At 40.8% G+C, this 10000-nt stretch overlaps 2 protein-coding genes across 2 annotated transcripts in view; one reads left to right on the top strand and one right to left on the bottom strand.

The window, feature by feature from the left end:
* si:dkey-181m9.8 (E3 ubiquitin-protein ligase RNF31) overlaps positions 1–3403 on the top strand; it is a 17937-nt gene extending 14534 nt beyond the window's left edge. The window contains exons 14-18 of the mRNA XM_062429554.1: positions 1793–1906; positions 1980–2046; positions 2121–2205; positions 2294–2462; positions 2886–3403. Of these exons, the coding sequence (XP_062285538.1) occupies positions 1793–1906; positions 1980–2046; positions 2121–2205; positions 2294–2462; positions 2886–3023 (573 nt within the window). The 3' untranslated portion in view covers positions 3024–3403. The remainder of the gene's footprint in view (positions 1–1792; positions 1907–1979; positions 2047–2120; positions 2206–2293; positions 2463–2885) is intronic.
* Positions 3404–3491: 88 nt separating this feature from the next.
* The window catches only part of LOC133991093 (inositol monophosphatase 1-like), a 13495-nt gene continuing 6986 nt past the window's right edge, over positions 3492–10000 (bottom strand). The window contains exons 8-9 of the mRNA XM_062429561.1: positions 6839–6990; positions 3492–3708 (exon numbers count right to left, since the gene is read on the bottom strand). Coding sequence (XP_062285545.1) covers positions 3581–3708; positions 6839–6990 — 280 coding nt within the window. The 3' untranslated portion in view covers positions 3492–3580. The remainder of the gene's footprint in view (positions 3709–6838; positions 6991–10000) is intronic.

The raw sequence follows: 10000 nt of genomic DNA, 5'->3' as shown, positions 1-10000 counted from the left end.
TTAGGGAACCTTAGGGAACATTAGAGAACATTAAGGAACATTAGAGAACATTAAGGAACATTAGAGAATGTTTGGGAACATCAGGGAACCTTAGTGAACATTAGGGAACATTAAGGAACATTAGAGAACATTAAGTAACATTAGAGAACATTAAGGAACCTTAGAGAACCTTAGGGAACATTAGGGAACCTTAGTGAACATTAGGGAACCTTAGGGAACATTAGGGAACCTTAGAGAACCTTAGTAAACATTAGGGAACATTAAGGAACATTAGGGAACATTAGAGAACCTTAGTGAACATTAGGGAACCTTAGGGAACATTAGAGAACATTAAGGAACATTAGGGAACATTAGGGAACATTAGAGAACCTTAGTGAACATTAGGGAACCTTAGAGAACCTTAGGGAACATTAGGGAACATTAGTGAACCGTAGGGAACCGTAGGGAACCGTAGGGAACATTAGAGAACATTAAGGAACATTAGAGAACGGTTGGGAACATCAGGGAACCTTAGTGAACATTAGGGAACATTAAGGAACATTAGAGAACATTAAGTAACATTAGAGAACATTAAGGAACCTTAGAGAACCTTAGTGAACATTAGGGAACCTTAGTGAACATTAGGGAACCTTAGGGAACATTAGAGAACATTAAGGAACATTAAAGAACATTAAGGAACATTAGAGAACATTAGAGAACATTAAGGAACATTAAGGAACATTAGAGAACGGTTGGGAATGTTTGGGAACATCAGGGAACCTTAGTGAACATTAGGGAACATTAAGTAACATTAGAGAACATTAAGGAACCTTAGAGAACCCTAGTGAACATTAGGGAACATTAGGGAACCTTAGTGAACATTAGGGAACCTTAGGGAACATTAGGGAACCTTAGTGAACATTAGGGAACCTTAGAGAACCTTAGAGAACCTTAGTGAACATTAGGGAACCTTAGGGAACATTAGGGAGCCTTAAAGAACCTTAGAGAACCTTAGGGAACCTTAGGGAGCCTTAAAGAACCTTAGAGAACCTTAGTGAACATTAGGGAACCTTTGTGAACATTAGGGAACCTTAGTGAACATTAGGGAACCTTAGGGAACATTAGGGAACCTTAGGGAACCTTAGTGAACATTAGGGAACATTAGGGAACCTAAGAGAACCTTAGGGAACCTTAGTGAACATTAGGGAACCTTAGGGAACATTAAGGAGCCTTAAAGAACCTTAGAGAACCTTAGTGAACATTAGGGAACCTTTGTGAACATTAGGGAACCTTAGTGAACATTAGGGAACCTTAGGGAACATTAGGGAACCTTGGGGAACCTTAGTGAACATTAGGGAACATTAGGGAACCTAAGAGAACCTTAGGGAACCTTAGTGAACCTTAGGGAACCTTAGGGAACCTTAGGGAACCTTAGTGAACATTAGGGAACCTTAGAGAACCTTAGGGAACCTTAGGGAACATTAGGGAACATTAGGGAACCTTAGTGAACATTAGGGAACCTTAGAGAACCTTAGAGAACCTTAGTGAACCTTAGGGAACCTTAGGGAACCTTAGTGAACATTAGGGAACCTTAGGGAACCTTAGTGAACATTAGGGAACCTTAGGGAACCTTAGTGAACATTAGGGAACCTTAGTGAACATTAGGGAACCTTAGGGAACCTTAGTGAACATTAGGGAACCTTAGGGAACATTAGGGAACCATCACAGAGTCTCATTCCTGGACCGATACCTGCAGAGATCAGGTTCTGAAGCGGGTTAGGGTCTAACTTGTTTATGTGTTTGTGGTTCTCAGGTGTGCAGGTTCTCTGCTGACTGTGGTTCTAAAGGTCTGCACGCTCACCACCCCAGAGACTGTCTGTACCACCTGAGGGACTGGAGCGTCCCCCGCCTGCAGCTGCTGCTACAGGTAAGACCACCTCACACGGGGGGGGGGCTCAGGTGCTGGATGCTGGACTGATGAGGTCCTTCCTGTCTCCTAGTACTACAGAGTGTCTCCTTCCTGGTTGGAACCAGCTGGTTGCGGGTCACCTGACGCCGGTCCCACAGGTGAGCTCTCAGTCTGCTGCTCAGCTGGATTCTGTTTCCTGTCAGGTTGACGGACTTCCTGGTCTCGCTCGCAGGTCTTTGTTCGGTGGAGCTGAGAGACGACGGCCGAGAGGAACCCTGCGGACTGCCGGCTACCCCCGAGTCCCGAGGATACTGCCAGTAAGACCACCAGTACCCCAGTCCCTGGTCCCAGTCTGGTCCCTGGTCCCAGTCTGGTCCCAGTGAGTAAACGTGTGTTCTCTGGCAGGATGCACTATAAGGAGCGTTTGGTGGAGCTGGTGAACCGTTGCCGTGCCGACCCAGCGGTCCTTTTCAGCCCGGGGGAAATGGTGGCAGAACTGCAGCGATGGCTCGTTGCCGTGCCGACCAGGAAACCCGAGGAGCCGGAGCCGCTGTACGCACACCGCCTCCGCATGGTGAGTGACATTATCAACACAGAGCAGTGACATCATCAACACAGAGCAGTGACATCATCAACACAGAGCAGTGACATCATCAACACAGAGCAGTGACATCATCAACACAGAGCAGTGAGTGCACGTCTGTCTGTGAGAGTGCACGTCTGTCTGTGAGAGTGCACGTCTGTCTGTGAGAGTGCACGTCTGTCTGTGAGAGTGCACGTCTGTCTGTGAGAGTGCACGTCTGTCTGTGAGAGTGCACGTCTGTCTGTGAGAGTGCACGTCTGTCTGTGAGAGTGCACGGTTATTTAATCTGCTGACCTCCTTTAAACCTTTATTTATAGGATTTAGAGCCATTTAATAAGCATTATTCACCTTATATATGGGTTATATATGTTTCCTTTCGGCCAATCACAGCTCAGTGTTCTGTGCCCCCTGCAGACGCTGACCAATAGCGTTCCTCTTCGGAAGCAGCGACGCTCTCCGCTCAAACTGCACGATGACCTTTGCCCTCTGACCTCTGCTGTGGCTGCTGGAGCTCCGCCCCCTCACCTGCTGCTCAGTGACTCCCCCCCCTAACACACTGGCCAATCAGGAGGCAGAACTCTCCGTCACCGTAGCAACCAACAAGAGACTTCCTCCTGCGGTGACATCATGCACGGATAAAGACCAATCACCTCACCTGTTTTAATCATGGTGACATCATCCTGCAGGTGGCTTCTGATTGGTTGTTTGGTTCAGCTAGAAAGACTTTAACGTTTTGTTCTGTTAGTCTGAGCTAACAGTGCTAACTGTTAGCACTGCTAGCACTGCTAGCACTGTTAGCACTGCTAGCACTGTTAGCACTGCTAGCGCCTATTAGCACTGCTAGCACCTGTTAGCACTGTTAGCTTGCTTTTATTTATTTGTGTAACTGTTTAACAATATATTAATACATCTCTGCTTCCTGTTTCCATGACAACCTGCTTCCTGTTTCCATGACAACCTGTGATGAACATATTAAAATGTAACAAATAGAAATCAGACGTTTCGTTTTTTTGTCACAAATTTAATAAAACTAAACAAATATAATACAGCGTCATCTTTGATTGGCTCGTCTCTGATTGGCCGGCGCAGCGTCGTCTCTGATTGGCTCGTCACTGATTGGCTGGCGCAGCGTCGTCTCTGATTGGACTGAAGGTTTCGATCTCTTTAACGAGACGCTCAGCGATGATTCGTCTGTTTGCAGCAACGATCCTCCGAGACATCAGGTCTGCTGGACCCCCTGAAACCAGAACCAGACCCTGTTAGACCAGAACCTGTTAGACCAGACCCTGTTAGACCAGAACCTGTTAGACCAGAACCTGTTAGACCAGACCCTGTTAGACCAGAACCTGTTAGACCAGACCCTGTTAGACCAGAACCTGTTAGACCAGAACCTGTTAGACCAGACCCTGTTAGACCAGAACCTGTTAGACCAGACCCTGTTAGACCAGAACCTGTTAGACCAGACCCTGTTAGACCAGAACCTGTTAGACCAGACCCTGTTAGACCAGAACCTGTTAGACCAGACCCTGTTAGACCAGAACCTGTTAGACCAGAACCTGTTAGACCAGAACCTGTTAGACCAGACCCTGTTAGACCAGAACCTGTTAGACCAGACCCTGTTAGACCAGAACCTGTTAGACCAGACCCTGTTAGACCAGAACCTGTTAGACCAGACCCTGTTAGACCAGACCCTGTTAGACCAGACCTTTTATTTTGAAATTCCCCTGACACTTCTGTCTCTGTACACCTCCACACAAAATGCCAGCGTCGCTATGGCAACGGACGCTTTTCCTTTTGTTACTGTGACATCACGTTACTGTGACATCACTGAGCTGTGACATCACTGAGCTGTGACATCACTGAGCTGTTCTCACACATCCAATCAGAAAGCAGAAACTAAATCTGTAAACTTGCAGCTTTTACAGATGTAGTTTAGTTACTATAGTAGTTAGTTACTCTAGTAGTTTAGTTACTCTAGTAGTTTAGTTACTCTAGTAGTTTAGTTACTCTAGTAGTTAGTTACTCTAGTAGTTAGTTACTCTAGTAGTTAGTTACTCTAGTAGTTTAGTTACTCTAGTAGTTTAGTTACTCTAGTAGTTAGTTACTCTAGTAGTTTAGTTACTCTAGTAGTTAGTTACTCTAGTAGTTTAGTTACTCTAGTAGTTAGTTACTCTAGTAGTTTAGTTACTCTAGTAGTTTAGTTACTCTAGTAGTTAGTTACTCTAGTAGTTAGTTACTCTAGTAATTTAGTTACTCTAGTAGTTAGTTACTCTAGTAGTTTAGTTACTCTAGTAGTTTAGTTACTCTAGTAATTAGTTACTCTAGTAGTTAGTTACTCTAGTAGTTTAGTTACTCTAGTAGTTAGTTACTCTAGTAGTTAGTTAGTTACTCTAGTAGTTAGTTACTCTAGTAGTTAGTTACTCTAGTAGTTTAGTTACTCTAGTAGTTTAGTTACTCTAGTAGTTAGTTACTCTAGTAGTTTAGTTAGTTACTCTAGTAGTTTAGTTACTCTAGTAGTTAGTTACTCTAGTAGTTAGTTACTCTAGTAGTTAGTTACTCTAGTAGTTTAGTTACTCTAGTAATTAGTTACTCTAGTAGTTAGTTACTCTAGTAGTTAGTTACTCTAGTAGTTTAGTTACTCTAGTAGTTTAGTTAGTTACTCTAGTAGTTTAGTTACTCTAGTAATTAGTTACTCTAGTAGTTTAGTTACTCTAGTAGTTAGTTACTCTAGTAGTTTAGTTACTCTAGTAGTTTAGTTACTCTAGTAGTTTAGTTACTATAGTAGTTTAGTTACTCTAGTAGTTAGTTACTCTAGTAGTTAGTTACTCTAGTAGTTAGTTACTCTAGTAGTTTAGCTACTCTAGTAGTTTAGTTACTCTAGTAGTTAGTTACTCTAGTAGTTAGTTACTCTAGTAGTTTAGTTACTATAGTAGTTTAGTTACTCTAGTAGTTTAGTTACTCTAGTAGTTAGTTACTCTAGTAGTTTAGTTACTCTAGTAGTTTAGTTACACTAGTAGTTTAGTTACTATAGTAGTTTAGTTACTCTAGTAGTTTAGTTACTCTAGTAGTTAGTTACTCTAGTAGTTAGTTACTCTAGTAGTTAGTTACTCTAGTAGTTAGTTACTCTAGTAGTTTAGTTACTCTAGTAGTTAGTTACTCTAGTAGTTTAGTTACTCTAGTAGTTTAGTTACTCTAGTAGTTAGTTACTCTAGTAGTTAGTTACTCTAGTAGTTTAGTTACTCTAGTAGTTAGTTACTCTAGTAGTTAGTTACTCTAGTAGTTAGTTACTCTAGTAGTTAGTTACTCTAGTAGTTAGTTACTCTAGTAGTTAGTTACTCTAGTAGTTAGTTACTCTAGTAGTTAGTTACTCTAGTAGTTAGTTACTCTAGTAGTTTAGTTACTCTAGTAGTTTAGTTACTCTAGTAGTTAGTTACTCTAGTAGTTAGTTACTCTAGTAGTTAGTTACTCTAGTAGTTTAGTTACTCTAGTAGTTAGTTACTCTAGTAGTTAGTTACTCTAGTAGTTTAGTTACTCTAGTAGTTTAGTTACTCTAGTAGTTTAGTTACTCTAGTAGTTTAGTTACTCTAGTAGTTAGTTACTCTAGTAGTTAGTTACTCTAGTAGTTTAGTTACTCTAGTAGTTTAGTTACTCTAGTAGTTTAGTTACTCTAGTAGTTTAGTTACTCTAGTAGTTAGTTACTCCAGTAGTTAGTTACTCTAGTAGTTAGTTACTCTAGTAGTTTAGTTACTCTAGTAGTTAGTTACTCTAGTAGTTTAGTTACTCTAGTAGTTAGTTACTCTAGTAGTTAGTTACTCTAGTAGTTTAGTTACTCTAGTAGTTTAGTTACTCTAGTAGTTTAGTTACTCTAGTAGTTTAGTTACTCTAGTAGTTAGTTACTCTAGTAGTTAGTTACTCTAGTAGTTAGCTACTCTAGTGGTTAGTTACTCTAGTAGTTTAGTTACTCTAGTAGTTTAGTTACTCTAGTAATTAGTTACTCTAGTAGTTTAGTTACTCTAGTAGTTAGTTACTCTAGTAGTTAGTTACTCTAGTAGTTAGCTACTCTAGTGGTTAGTTACTCTAGTAGTTTAGTTACTCTAGTAGTTTAGTTACTCTAGTAGTTAGTTACTCTAGTAGTTTAGTTACTCTAGTAGTTAGTTACTCTAGTAGTTTAGTTACCCTAGTAGTTTAGTTACCCTAGTAGTTTAGTTACTCTAGTAGTTAGTTACTCTAGTAGTTTAGTTACCCTAGTAGTTTAGTTACTCTAGTAGTTAGTTACTCTAGTAGTTAGCTCTTTATAGAGAGCTTTAGGATAATAAAGGAAGTGAATCAGGGTAAACATGGAGATATTATGGTCTGGTGGTTCTTACCGTCCGTGTCCAGCAGGACTCCTCCAGCCTCGGACACGATGAGCGACCCGGCAGCAACGTCCCAAACATGGATCCCGATCTCATAATAAGCTTCAACACAGCCGCTGGCCACCAGACACATGTTGATGGCTGCTGTCCCTGCTCCACGGATACTACACATACACACACATACACACAGATACACACTTTATATACACACTGCACATACACACACATACACACAGATACACACTTTATATACACACTGCACACACACACATACACACAGATACACACTTTATATACACACTGCACATAGACACACATACACACAGATACACACTTTATATACACACTGCACATAGACACACATACACACAGATACACACTTTATATACACACTGCACATACACACACATACACACAGATACACACTTTATATACACACTGCACACACACACATACACACAGATACACACTTTATATACACACTGCACATACACACACATACACACAGATACACACTTTATATACACACTGCACATACACATACATACACACAGATACACACTTTATATACACACTGCACATACACACACATACACACAGATACACACTTTATATACACACTGCACATACACACACATACACACAGATACACACTTTATATACACACTGCACACACACACATACACACAGATACACACTTTATATACACACTGCACATACACACAGATACACACAGATACACACTTTATATACACACTGCACATACACACATACACACACATACACACTTTATATACACACATACACACTTTATATACACACTACACATACACACACATACACACTTTATATACACACATACACACAGATACACACTTTATATACACACTACACATACACACACATACACACACATACACACACATACACACAGATACACACTTTATATACACACTGCACATACACACACATACACACAGATACACACTTTATATACACACTGCACATACACACACATACACACACATACACACTTTATATACACACTGCACATACACACACACATACACACTTTATATACACACTGCACATACACACACATACACACAGATACACACTTTATATACACACTGCACACACACACATACACACAGATACACACTTTATATACACACTGCACATACACACACATACACACAGATACACACTTTATATACACACTGCACATACACATACATACACACAGATACACACTTTATATACACACTGCACATACACACACATACACACAGATACACACTTTATATACACACTGCACATACACACACATACACACAGATACACACTTTATATACACACTGCACACACACACATACACACAGATACACACTTTATATACACACTGCACATACACACAGATACACACAGATACACACTTTATATACACACTGCACATACACACATACACACACATACACACTTTATATACACACATACACACTTTATATACACACTACACATACACACACATACACACACATACACACTTTATATACACACATACACACAGATACACACTTTATATACACACTACACATACACACACATACACACACATACACACACATACACACAGATACACACTTTATATACACACTGCACATACACACACATACACACAGATACACACTTTATATACACACTGCACATACACACACATACACACACATACACACTTTATATACACACTGCACATACACACACACATACACACTTTATATACACACTGCACATACACACACATACACACAGATACACACTTTATATACACACTGCACATACACACACATACACACTTTATATACACACTGCACATACACACACATACACACTTTATATACACACTGCACATACACACATACACACAGATACACACTTTATATACACACTGCACATACACACACATACACACTTTATATACACACTGCACATACACACACATACACACACATACACACTTTATATACACACTGCACATACACACACATACACACTTTATATACACACTACACATACACACACATACACACTTTATATACACACTGCACATATAGTACTACAGTAGTACTAGTACTACTGTAGTACTAGTACTACGTACCCGTGTACTAGTACTACAGTAGTACTGCAGTAGTACTACTGCAGTACTACTGTAGTACTACTGCAGTAGTACTACAGTAGTACTGCAGTAGTACTAGTACTACGTACCCGTGTACTAGTACTACGTACCCGTGTACCGGCAGGCTCAGGATGCAGTAGTACTACAGTAGTACTACAGTAGTACTGCAGTAGTACTACAGTAGTACTGCAGTAGTACTAGTACTACGTACCCGTGTACTAGTACTACGTACCCGTGTACCGGCAGGCTCAGGATGCAGTAGTACTACAGTAGTACTACAGTAGTACTACAATAGTACTAGTACTACGTACCCGTGTACTAGTACTACGTACCCGTGTACTAGTACTACGTACCCGTGTACTAGTACTACGTACCCGTGTACCGGCAGGCTCAGGATGCAGTAGTACTACAGTAGTACTAGTACTACGTACCCGTGTACTAGTACTACGTACCCGTGTACTAGTACTACGTACCCGTGTACTAGTACTACGTACCCGTGTACCGGCAGGCTCAGGATGCAGTAGTACTACAGTAGTACTGCAGTAGTACTACAGTACTACAGTAGTACTAGTACTACGTACCCGTGTACTAGTACTACGTACCCGTGTACTAGTACTACGTACCCGTGTACTAGTACTACGTACCCGTGTACTAGTACTACGTACCCGTGTACCGGCAGGCTCAGGATGCAGTAGTACTACAGTAGTACTACAGTAGTACTAGTACTACGTACCCGTGTACTAGTACTACGTACCCGTGTACTAGTACTACTGTAGTACTACTGTAGTACTAGTACTACGTACCCGTGTACTAGTACTACTGTAGTACTACTGTAGTACTAGTACTACGTACCCGTGTACTAGTACTACGTACCCGTGTACTAGTACTACAGTAGTACTACTGTAGTACTAGTACTACGTACCCGTGTACTAGTACTACGTACCCGTGTACTAGTACTACTGTAGTACTACTGTAGTACTAGTACTACGTACCCGTGT

This window comes from Scomber scombrus, chromosome 11 (assembly GCF_963691925.1).
Source record: "Scomber scombrus chromosome 11, fScoSco1.1, whole genome shotgun sequence".
In the NCBI taxonomy this organism is placed as follows: Eukaryota; Metazoa; Chordata; class Actinopteri; order Scombriformes; family Scombridae; genus Scomber; species Scomber scombrus.
This window is presented reverse-complemented; position numbering and strand designations above follow the sequence as displayed.